The sequence below is a fragment of the Nelumbo lutea genome, chromosome 6 (genome assembly GCF_056320005.1).
Source record: "Nelumbo lutea isolate HS-2025 chromosome 6, American lotus-T2T, whole genome shotgun sequence".
Lineage (NCBI taxonomy): Eukaryota > Viridiplantae > Streptophyta > Magnoliopsida > Proteales > Nelumbonaceae > Nelumbo > Nelumbo lutea.
Window position 1 is genome coordinate 9784350 of NC_142689.1, and position 13581 is coordinate 9797930.

At 32.7% G+C, this 13581-nt stretch overlaps 1 protein-coding gene across 1 annotated transcript; it reads left to right on the plus strand.

Annotated features, from left to right (window-relative positions):
• The first annotated feature begins 9292 nt into the window (after positions 1–9292).
• On the plus strand, positions 9293–12065 carry LOC148847249 (putative glycosyltransferase At5g03795). Its single transcript, XM_088951565.1, has 4 exons — positions 9293–9809; positions 10232–10665; positions 10739–11087; positions 11239–12065. The coding sequence occupies exons 1-4, from the start codon at positions 9408–9410 to the stop codon at positions 11914–11916; spliced, it is 1863 nt and encodes a 620-aa protein (XP_088807691.1). The 5' UTR covers positions 9293–9407; the 3' UTR covers positions 11917–12065.
• The last annotated feature ends 1516 nt before the right edge of the window (positions 12066–13581 follow it).

Consider the following 13581-nt stretch of genomic DNA (forward strand, 5'->3'; position numbering starts at 1 on the left):
TTTTGTATGGATTATTCTTTTGGAAAAATAAATCCCTACTTTTCCGTTAATTATTGTATTCTTCTGTAACATTTGTGAGAAACAAATAGTGATTTTCTTTAATTTCGGTTTCTATCTGCTTATTGTATCATTGTTTGATTTATTGATTCCCAGGCTGCTAAGAGGGTCTTGTGGGGTTTCTTCAGTTCTTGTTTATATGCAAAACCGATCATAAGCAAAGCCTTTCTCTTTCTGCAATTTTTTTTTCCTCAGAGTTTTTTATATGCTACAGAAAGAATTAAATGGATTTAGATTTGAATTCACGAACTGGAAACCCCACAAGACCCTCTTAGCAGCCCGGGAATCAATAAATCAAACAATGATACAATAAGCAGATAGAAATCGAAATTAAAGAAAATCACTATTCGTTTTTCACAAATGTTACCGAAAAGAATACAATAATTATGATTATGATGAAACAGTAAAAAACAACCATGTAGAACCTTCAAGAATACAAAACCCAGATTACAGGGAAGGTATTAGTCAAGAACTCTTTGCATCAACAACAGAAAAGAAACCGAAACAGTACAAGGAAACCAGGAAAGATTAACCCAAAGGCGGCAATCTGCACAACCCATCACTCTATCAGCTTAAGAAGAAAATCTCCACGTTTGTTGAACCCTTGTTAACCGACTCGTCATCGTTGATCGGAACTACTCCACCATCATACTGAGGAAACCAAATAGTCTGAAAAGCAGGATCAAAGAAATTCTCCACGCCATGAACAATGACATGCCCATCATTGTATAAATTCCAATGTATGATTTTGACGCCATTGATGGATGCTCGTCCATTCACTGAAGTGATAACTAGAGGATGCCCAGAAAGCAAGGTTTCGACCATAGACCAGTGCAGCTTCGACGAATCCAAATCCTCCCTGTCTAACTTCTCCAGTGCAACGTGGTATCTCAGCAAGGTCAAGGGAGGGCCTGCGTACTTGAAGCCTGGAGATATGAATGCTCTGTCCGAAGGGCAGAATATGGTGATGGTTTATCGTTGTTGTTGAGGAACTCAGACGGGATCATGGTGTTGAGAGCCATGTCCAGAGTCATGGACATGGTAAAGAAATTGGTAGTCGAGAAAGCATTCTTGATCTTCTCGATTGGTATTATTCCTCCTCCGGCACAATGAGCAGCGGCAGTAACAGTAGTGCCCAAGATAGGTGAGACACAGAACGATGAGAGGAAGAGAAGAAACAAGATGGAGAGAAGCTGGAGACTGGAAGTCATTGGCGAGACAAGTAGTTAACGGAAAAGTAAGGATTTATTTTGCCATACAAAATAATTTAGTTAACGGAGGGTTGAGTTTGTTGGCCATTTGTTGGGAGGTTGGATACATAGGGACAGATGGCCTGATTTGAGTGGGTTAGTAAAGGGGAAAGGAGGAAGAAGTTAGGAGGAAATCCGAATTGCGACTGGTCGGCCGATATCTCTGAGCCCACAGATTTGTCGTGGTGTATCTGAGTCCATAAATTTTTCCAGGTTCCTTGATCGTTTCATTATGCCTTGTGTAATCTCTTTTTCTCTCTTTCCAATCAAAACTATACCAAGTGTGCTTCTTGCTTGAAGTCTTAAAAACTATTTCCTTGCATGCCTTTTGTATCCTCATCTGATGAATTAAGAGTATCTCTATCTCTGTAGAGAAAGATAGAGAGTGGGGATGGAGTGGGACAAAGTTTCATCTTGGTCTCCTAAGCTCCTTCTGGTTGTAGTTTCTTTGCCTTTCTTACTTGGGCTTATTTGTATAGTTGGTTCAAGAACCTCTACTTGGGTTTCTTTCTCTTATCATTCATTACTCTGGGGAGCTATAATTCCTCCTTCTTCTTCAAATATAGCAACTACTGAATCTACAACGAGGATGACTGGTTTGTCAACTGATCAGGGAGGTGACAAGAAACATTTGGAAATGCATCCGAAGGTGGAGAGTGTTTCTGTCTTCAATCAATCTTCTTCACCACAGATGGTTTCAGAGATTTTTCAAGTCCAACGACCTGTAAGAGTTTCAGACCCTTTTCCTTTTTCTCATGTTTTAATGATCATATAACTTTACACGGATTTTTGAACTTCACTAAGACGTTACTGTGCGTGTGCTTGCTTCTGCTTTCCTTTTTCTTCACTCTTCCTTCTAGTCCTGTATTTGAAAGTTCTTATTTCTTGAATTTCATAATTAATATCTTTCAGCTTCTACATGTTTTCCTGTACAAGATTATTGTATCTGCAGAATAGGAATTCAAAAATATATATTCAGAATCTTTTTTCATTACTTTTTTTTTCAATTTTTTTTGCTCCTCGGCTACACAACTGGGGTTAGCCCATCCCCTGAACCCTGGTGCACAGGTGGGATTCGATCTCAAGCCTTACCAACCAATCAGTTGGTACCTTTTTTTTTTTCAAAATTCTTACTTCTTCCATTTTTTTATCCATATCATGTATTTCGGGTATTATAGTGTATCCCATAAATAAATTATTGTTGAAGGTGGGGTTTAGTGTATCCCATAAATAAATTATTGTTGAAGGTGGGGTTTGGGAGATGGGATTCTTTCTCTATATTTGACCCCCATATATCAGCTTCGATTATTATAACCAATTCAACCAGCACCATAAAATGATAATCAATCAGATGGATTTTTATCAAAATTTAATGGGGTTTTGATTGGCCAAAGCCTTTCCAATATTATATCTTTTCTCATCATATAGTTTTATTATAATATGATATATACAATACATATTATATATAATATTTATATTATGTAAACTATTATATAAATTTTATACATATATTATATGCCTAAAAGCCCAGTTCAACCTAGTTTGGGTCTGTATAAGCCCGGGCTCTGGCTTATATTTTACGATCGAGGTTGACCCATCTAATTCATCCATGTGATTGTGGTTGGCCCAACCCAACATGTGTTCATGGTGGTTGGAGCAACCTATCTAATTTGATCAGAAGAAACTTCACGAAGGTGCTACCTTGCCACCGAATTTCTTCTCAGTTCGGGCTTGAACCCACATTAGGGCTGATAGTGGGTTAGGCTGAGACTCGGTCCAACTTGCAATATATATATATCATAAATTGTCTCTAATTCCTATTTATCTCCTAAATTATCTCTAACTCTTATTTATCTCTTAAATTATCTTTAATTTAGTAGAGAGATTCTCTCCTAAACTATATCTAATTCCTATTTATCCACTCCCCCACTTTTTTATCTATATCTATCTAAGGAAAGTTTCAACTAAAAAAAATTCAGAACTATTTAAATGTTATAATGAAATTATATAAATATTTAAAATATCTATTCAAAACACAAAAGATCAATAAATTTAATAATATTCATATTATTAATAAATCAATATTTTTACAAAATTCATCATGAAATTATGTAGTCACAATATAAATTATAATTTTATGAATTATTAAATTTAAATGTTATTCAAATAATAAATTTTTAACATTAAAAAATAAAGAATTATTAAATATTTCAATAACTAAAAATCTTAAAAAACATTAAAAATAGCTATATAATAATATAACAAAATATTTAATATTGCGTAATAACATTAAAATAAAAAAAATCAAATAATGAAAATATTTAAATATTTTACATATTATTTAAATAACAAAATATGTAATATGAAAAAATTTAAACAGATAAAATAACGAAATTATGTAATAAGTTTTAAAAAAATTCTTAAAAGTAGAAAAATAATTATAATAGAATTCATAATATTCATATTAATAATAATTTAATATTATAAAAATTAATAATTAATTATGTAATAATAGTACAATTATAATGTTATGGATTATTAAATTCAATAAATAATTAATATTTTAAGAATTTAAATAACAATATTATTTCAATAACTAAATAATATTGTAAATAACTAATTTCACTTATATCAATTAATAATTATAGAGAAGAACTATCAACAAAATTATATTTATTAGTAATAATTTTACAATAATATTGTATATTCATTATATGTTTATATATACTATAATTAATATTTATTTTATTTTTAGTAATTATATATTGTTTTTTATAAATATGCTTTCAATAATTATTTATAAATGTATTTTTTTGTTATTTAATAGAAAATTATAAATAATTATTGGAGATTAAAAAAACTATTATTTAACTTTTGAAATTTAATTTATCATATTTATTGTATTTTTGTTATAAATTTATTTTTAGTAATTATATTTTTTATAATTTATAGATTAATACTTATTAGAGATTAAACTATTATTTAAGATTACACTATTTATTGACTATTATACTATATTTTTAATATTTATCATGTTTTTGTAGTTATTGCATTTTTATTATATATCTACTATGTTTTCATTATAAACTTATTTTCAATGATTGTGTACATTTGCTATAAATTTTCAAAAATTATTGGAGATTAAACTATTGTTATTTATTAGAGATTAGACTATAAATTTAGTTGAAATTAGGAGTGTTCAATCATTAGTTCAGTTCAGTTGCAATTAGTTCAGTTCAGTTGCAAGTTGTTTCACCAAACAAATCGATTTGGTCAAGTCTGTAGTTTGTTACTCGAAACCAATTGACCATTAGCGAAAACGCACCAACTTGGGTTGTATCGATTTGGGTTTATTATTTAACTTTCGCTTAAGAAAGCATGGGTTCATGTCACCATTCCTCTCCTTGCTCCATTATCCGCACCCTGCATTCTCTTTGACTTTCTCTCATCTCTCATTCCCACCACTCCCATTAAGCATGCCACCCAACTACATAAAAATATTCATATAATCTCTCCCCTAAGGTATCTCGTTTAAACCAATAGGAAATTATCATGTTGCCTCACTCCCTAATCAATTCCTAAAATACATCCCCCCAATCTATATCCACTCTCCCTCATTTAAATTATTCATATTGATTAATAAATAGTTAAATATGGTTAATATTTCATTCCACCCATATTCATTGAGTATTAAATAGTGTTATTACCAAAAGTTAATAAATATGGTTAGTAAATTACAAAAAAATTAATAAATATTGTTATTAATTAACTCATTAACAACATTTATAGAAGTTGAAAAACTCTTTAACTAATTTCTATAAAATTGAGAATTAAATTTAACAATTATCAAAAAGTATAAAATTTTAGTTATTACTATTATTATAAATAATAACCAAATACAAATGGGGGAACAAAATACTATAATGTTATAAAATGAAATTATTAATTAATTTCTATTGAAAAATAAAAGATAAATTAGTGTAATTTTGTTAGTAAACTACCAAATAAAAAAATATATTTAATAACAATTTAAAATTTTTTCAATAAATCCCCATAGTTATACAAATGTAATAAATTTTTCAAAAATTTTCATAAAACTACATTTTTGTATAATAACATTTTTGAAATTAAAAGATATAAAGTATTTGAAAGTTTATTTAAAATGCATTAAATAATTATTGAAAATTATTAGTATATTTTGGAAATTTTAGGAAAATTTATTACATTCTATGGATTTTGGAAAACCATTGAAAAATTATGTAATTTTCATTGCAAATTATTGAAAATTATTAAAGATAAATAACTATGGGAAATGGAAAACTATAATTTACACCTCTACTTGAACTCGTCCAATACTGGGGACAGGGTAGTGAAATTCGAGGATTCTCCATCCTTGATGAGGAGTGGGGTGCCTTGCCCCTGAACTCGCTTGACATTGAGGAGTGGTTACCTTGCCCTGAACCCACGTGATATGACACTGGGGACGGGGTGGGGATGGGATATAGTGTCTTAACTACAGGGCAGGGAAAGGGATGGTGTAACCTGCCCTGAACCCACCCCGTTGTCATTCCTATATAATTGTTAATTATTAGTGGAATTAATAAAAATGTTAGCTTTTATAATTATTTTTATTATTTAAAATTAATCAAATTTTCATTTATAATAATAAAAGAAATACAAATTATTAAAATTACAACAAATTATTAATTAAACTAAATTTATTAAAAAATATTTGTTCATATTCAATTAACAATAATTATTTTTTATAAATCAACATTAAATAAAAAATAAAATTATTAAATCTTTCAGATTTTCTCGTGCATCGCACGGGTCCCTACTAGTATTTCTATATTATGGTCCAATTCTTTAAGGCTCGGTTTGTAAAGAGTATAAATATAAATATGTACAGTACAAATGTATATAAAAATAATATAAAATATCAGGTTTTGTATTCTACGTATTTGTATTTATACTCCTTCCAAACTGAGTCTTACATATTTGTATTTGTATTCCTTCAAAACTGATCTTAAGGTCGTGTTTGGTTGCAATGATGCAAAACCATGACAGTGTAAATGATTTGAGTGTAAATCCTGACCTATTTTTGTTTCAAATTTTAGCTTATTTTGTTTGATTGCAGTACAAATGCAGTAAATTAAGAAATAAAGCAGAATAAAGTAAAACCCAAAACAAAATTAAACAAGAATTTGCATTTTCTACATTTGCACTCCCATGCATTTGTACTAGTGCAATTAAATTTGCACTGCAACCAAACACAACCTAAATTTGCATTGTAAATAAATAAGGCTGTGTTTGTTTGCATTGTAAATAAATTTCCGTTGATGCAAAACTATGATAATGCAAATAATTTGAGTGTAAATTCTCATCTATTTTAACATATTTTATTTGATTGAAGTACAAATGAAATAAATTAAGACTTGAAGCAGAATAAAGTAAGACTCAAAACAAAATTAAACGAGTATTTGCATTCTTTTCATTTGCACTCTCATGCATTTATATTAGTGCAAATAAAATTGCACTGCAACCAAACATAGCCTAAGGTACAATACGGACTGAGTTCAAGGTCAAGCCTAATTTGTCCATTCAAGACTTAGCCCATATTAAAATTTGATACATGTGTCTATGTATATATGCAAATAAATATTTATATGTATACGTTATATATAGTTGGGCTGAGCTCAAACTAAGCGTATTGAGATGATGTTTGACTAGGTTGGGCTACGTAAAGGCTAGGCCAGGGTTCAGCCCAAGAACTAAAAAAACCCTGATATTTTAGGCTCAGTCCTAGCCCAAAGAATGAAAATCCAAGGCCAATTTGTATAAAATTCCGGACTGGATGGATCTGGGCTTGGGTTGGGCCCACCAGAATTGTACGCTTAGTGGGTGGGGTGGGGTAGTCTTTACAGAGAACTGTAAGGCCCACAGAAAATGCATTTTCTATTGGATAAATTTTTGGGCCATTTCTTCGTGTGAGTGTTTCCCTTCTCCCAAGTGGGTAAATCATTTTTTATGGAGAGAGGGAAAGGCTACCCTAATTGTTGTGGAACAAAAATTCCCCTACCAAAGACAGAAAAAACCAAGGGCAAAAGTGACAATAGAGAAAAAATACAGTTTGATTTTTTTATTTTGATATATTCATAAAACTTAAATCATATATCATATAACGTTTAATTTTTATATTTTTACTGTCTTATTTCTATTTGTACATGTGCCCTTAAACTTATTATATAAAGTAAAACGTACCAAATTGGAAACGTGGTAGATAACAGAGTTTACTTTTGCTAGGATACTGTCCCATCGTAAGTTGATAACAAATCAAGGGTTTGATTTAGTTGTTTCAGCGCAGGGCTACGGCAGTGTCGTAGCAAACGTGGGTTGAATAACAAAAGCCAAAGAGAAGGGCGATTCTGTACTTTTGCTGTACCGCATTAACTGGATGAAGAGACGAAACAATAAAGGTGTATTGACCCAAATGCCCCTGGAGTCAGAGAGGGGGGGTATTGGTATGTAATATGTTGCCGATGCCTCAACAACAAAATATAATGCAGCAACGATGTGATTCATTTAGGCTGTGTTTGGTTTGAAGGAAAAAAGTAAGGAAAGGAAGGAAAATATGAAGAAACCTTTACAAGCCTCATATAAGTTTTTTTATGTTTTTTTTTTTTTTTTTTTCCTTCAAACCAAACATATCCTTAAGTATCATCTTCCGGGGCATGTTGGTAATGAAGATGAATAGGTGTATCATTTAGGGGTGAGTGAATAGGTAGTTTCTACCTAAGATGAATAGGTAGGTTCTACCTAAAATTGTTAGAGGGTAGGGTCTCGTTTCAAATTCTTGAAATTCACCCACACCGGTTTTAGGGTCTAGGGGTTTATCCAATACAAACTAAAATACTTTTGGGGATGTGAATATTTGAATCCAAATACTCATTGTTACAAAGGCCATGGTCTCACTTTGAGTTACTTAAATAATTTGATCATTTATTTTTCAATTTAATATTTGAATGTATACAATAATTAATGCGAAAGTTAATATTTAAAAAATTTAAATTAAAATATAAGTTTTGAAGTTTGAACCATAGAATGATAATCTACATATTAAACTATATATTATATTTATCAAAAATCATGTTTTTTTAAAGAATATGCTTCTTTTTTTTTAAGAGAAATAATAAAGAATAGGTTCAGGGAGAACCTTGGAACCAACCTTGGAACAGACCTTAGAGCCAACTTTGTTCCAGTTCCAAAAACTTGGAACCGACCCCTATAGGATAGGTGCCAAATTCTGCCATGGAACTGAACCGAATTAACCCATGCTCATCCCTAGGTTTGTTGACCCAAATGCCCTAAAGATGCTCTCTTGTCCAATAACCAGCTTCAATACCCTGTGTTGATGTGACACTCGAGTGGCATATCCGTGCTTGCACTACAAGGGATAAAAATGGACACTTGGCTTGGTGGTAGGGGTGTCAATGGACTGATTTTGAATTGGACACTTGGATTTCATTCAAATCAAAATCAATTTAAACAGATTGGACAGATAGACCAATAAGACATATTGAATTGGACCTGGTCATCCATAATAAATTAATATTGGATTGAGTTGGAGTGAACCAATATCTGATCCATTGAAGAAGTAAGAATACAAGTGTCAATGGACCAAGCTTAGGTTGGAAGTTGGAATCAATCTAAATTAAAATCAATTTGAACAGGTTTGATGGACCAGACATTAAATTGGATCGGTCCAAAATCATCCAAAGTATTAATTGGATTCGAATGGACCTGGTCCATCTGTAATGGATGATTGGATTCATTTTGGACCGGATTGGATTGGACCAAATCCGGTCCAATTGACACCCCTACTTGGTGGCACAACACTTCGTCACCAAATGTTTTCTTTCTTTCTTTCTTTCCTTTTTTTTTTTCTTCTAACCAACCAAAAACTGCCCATGTTTGCCTTTTGCAATGGAGCGACCAAGTGACAACGGACGAGAGAAAGCTTAAACTATTTCCTCTTGTATCCTCATCTGAATCTCCATCTCTGCAGCTGGCCAGAGAGATCTATACAGAGAGGCAGAGAGAATGAAGGATTGGGACAAGGCTTCATTTTGTTGGGCACCTTCATCTCCGTCTCCTAAGCTCCTTGTGGTTGTAGTTCCTTTGGTTTTCTTATCTGGGTTTCTTTGTATGGAGGGTTCATCAGGAACCTCTACTTCGTCTGATTATCCATTGCTCTGGGGAGCCGGTACCCCTTGTTCTTCATCTTCTCCTGCAACAAAAACAACAACCACTGAAACTACATCTGTTGCTTCAATGAGACTGCCTTGTTTTTCGACTGAAGAAAGTGAGAGACATCTGGAAACACATCCAAAGGCGGTTCCTCTTCATCATGTACAAGAAACTCTTTGGTCTGACATTTCTATTTTCAATCAATCTTCTTCACCACAGATGGTTCCTGCAGAGATTCTTCAACTCCAATCACCTGTAAGAATCTTAGTCCCTTCACCTCTTTTTTCCTTATTCTTATATCCAACGACCAGTGAGAGACGCTTGTGCTTTTCCTTTCTCTTCTCTACTCTTCTTTCTTGCCTCAGGTTTAAACGCTGGATTTGATATATGCCATTTCATTCATTTTTTTTTTCCTTCAGCCTGTTTGTTTGCTGTTCAAATCTGAACGCACCCGTTTTAGCTTTGTATCCGGTTTGTCTGTAACTACTAACTTCTACTCCAATCTGATGCAAAATTTATTTATTTTTTTGATGTTATTTGCATTTAGTGGTAGCCCAAAATTTGTCATGGTATTGAATTTCACTTCTTTCCTTTTCTTAATTTTACCCTAAAAAAACAAAAAAAGAATTCCACTTCATTGTATATACTAAACCATTAACCATTTTTTTTTTTGGTAGGATGAAAGAAATCAAGAGGATCTGAGGATCCCAATTAATCATCATGGGCGTGATGTTGCTCCCGCAGTAATGAAGGAGGCGGGGGAAGATAGCAAATCTGCAGAGAGGCTTAATGGGTCTGGTGTTGCTCCAATAATCACGAAGGTGGCAGAGGAAGATAGCAAATCAGATAGGATTAATGGGTCTAATGTTGATCCCGTAATCATGAAGGTGGCGGAAGAAAATAGCAAATCAGAGAGGATTAATGGGTCTGATGTTGCTCCCACAATTATTAAAATGCAGAAAAATCATACCCAACTAGAGAGGTTGGAAGCAGGTCTAGCAAAGATTCGGGCTGCAATAAGAGAAGCTGCTCATCAGAAGGGGAATCAAACTTCTGACTTCGATTACGTTCCAGAAGGTCCCATGTACTGGAATGCCCAAGCCTTTCACAGGTACACCACATTCATCTTTCTGGGTCTCTCTCTCTCTCTCAAAATCACAGGGTTATTTTCAATTATATTGCAGAAGCTATTTGGTAATGGAGAAACAGTTCAAAATCTTCATCTATGAAGAAGGAGAGCCACCGCTGTTCCACGATGGTCCATGTAGAAGCATATATTCCATGGAGGGAAACTTCATTCACCAGATAGAGATGGATAAACGCTTTAGAACCAGAAATCCTGAAGAGGCTTATGCTTTCTTCCTTCCCTTCAGTGTCACACAGATGGTTCGGTTCGTCTATGTGCCCAACTCCCATGACATTGGCCCCATAAAACAAACTGTGATCGATTATGTCAACCTCATCGCCGGAAAATACCCATATTGGAATAGGAGCCTTGCCGCCGATCACTTCATGCTTTCTTGCCATGATTGGGTAAGATATTTTTGCTTTCTGTAGATTAGGCTAGTAAGACGGCATGGACTCAGCCATCCAATCAAATGTGTTTGATGTATGCCTGAGAGAGAGAACAGCTTCTTCTGCTCTTGTCTTAATCACATGAACTTCTTCTCTCCATTACTCACAGGGGCCACTAACATCTTCCTACGTTCCACATCTATACAAAAATGGCATCCGAGTTCTGTGCAATGCAAACACCTCAGAAGGATTCAACCCAGCCAAAGATGCATCCTTCCCGGAAATCAATCTCAGAACCGGAGAAACCAAGGGGCTCATCGGCGGGCCACCTCCTTCCTGTCGTCCTATACTCGCATTCTTCGCCGGAGGGCTGCACGGTCCCATCCGACCACTGCTGTTAGAACACTGGAAGAACAAAGATGAAGATGTAAAGGTATACGAGTACCTCCCGGAAGGCCTATCGTACTACGACATGATGAAGAAGAGTAAGTACTGCATCTGCCCAAGTGGGTATGAAGTTGCGAGCCCAAGAATCGTGGAGGCAATCTATGCAGGATGTGTTCCTGTGTTGATCTCAGACCATTACGTCCCACCATTCAGCGATGTTCTGAACTGGAAATCCTTCTCGGTTGAGGTTCCAGTGAGCGAAATTCCCAACCTGAAAAGAATTTTGCTGAGTATCTCTACAAGGCAGTACATAAGAATGCAGCGAAGAGGGCTCAAGGTGAGGAGGCATTTCGAAGTGAACTTCCCACCTAAGAGGTTTGATGTCTACCACATGATTCTTCATTCGGTATGGCTCAGAAGATTGAATGTTCGAATTCATGACTTACGATTACAGTCATAGCTCTCGGACTCCCAGTTGAGTTGACTTGTCATGTAACGCTTTAAAATTTAATAATGAATTCATGAAAATTTTGTTTTTTTTTTCCATTAATTTGCATTAAAACCAATCAGAAAAAGCCATCAAAGTATTACTTGAATCGTTTCAGTCAAGCAGCTAGCCTTATGAGTTATGATGCTGTATTTACTGTGAGTGGGAGAATGCAGAGGTGGAGATGAGGAAAGCAATGGAAATACTAGCAGCGAAACCCAATCCAATCCATTAGAAATGATTGCCAATTGCAGGAAAACACAGCAAAAAAGCAGAGGCCTCTTTCTAACTCCTCTGAAAGCCACTTCGGGGGAGCACCAAACCTTTCAGTCTGCTTGCTCTGTATAAATAAAAACTACCTCTTTGCTACAATTAATCTTTACCTACTTCCAAAGCACTAATGATGAATACACATTAGTGCAAATGTGTATTTATAAATGAATTTTTGGTAATTTATGCCTTAAAAAAAGGAAGTATGGGCATGCTTTGCACGTGGGAATTCTATATCAATATAATGATAGTTATAATGTATTAAAAAATGTCTATAAAATTCATGTATTTTTTTATATTTTTTATATTTTTTGTTTTTCATTATAAATTGGATGTAGATTGCAAACTCTGAATCTGATTATGTAAGCACCTCATATTTGACTATAAAGTTTTGGGTATCATTGACAGTCTACCTACTTTGTGGATTTTTCATTTTGTAATGTTTTATTTTCTTAATGTATTTTTATTATTCATTTATCAATAAAAAATGTAAGATTTAAAGAGAGGGAATTGAATGATGTGAAAATTGTAGTTCAAACTACATTTTAAACACCACAATTAAATATGGATTAAGTTCAAAAAATGAGTATTTTCTTCAAAAGAAAGATCCACAATCTTATTCATATTTCTATAATTTTTTTTTGTAAAATTTATCTATTTTTTCATTTTTGTGTTTTTATATTTTATTACTTCATCACAAGAACACATAAGATAATTAATTATGACATTTAATTATTAATTTTTTTCATTATAAACTATTAATCTCCGCTAAACAGGAAAATAATTTTGTTTTTGGTTAGTTTTGGATTATGTATTTCATTTTCATCATCAATAAAACTAATTCTTGTTTATTACACTTATTTTTTAATTTTATTAATAAAAATATCATAAATGTGTCTATTTTTCTACATTTTTGTAAATTTTTATATTTGTTTCTATTTAAAAAATTTATTATCTAACTATGGCTTCATGGGTTGACCAATTTGATTATGATGGTTGAATTGCTTATTTTGGGTAAAAAATGGTTTTGTTTTTTAGTAACTTTTAAAATAAATGAGTTTATATTGTTAAAAATTATTGGACATAGATCTAATTAATAGTATTTATTAGTGAAAAAATAACTTAAAATAGAGTTTAATAAGAGAGAATGAGAATTAATACTTTAAATATAAGAGTTAGTGATGGGGATTAAATGATGTGGAAAGCATAAATTAAAATTAAATTTCTAAACTTCATAATTAGAGATGAATTAAATAACAAATGTAGGCATTTTGGTCAAAAAAAATTTAACACCCTCATTCGTTCTTTTTATAATAATATAGATAGATATACGACTGATTTTAAATTAACAAATAGAATTAATTGAAT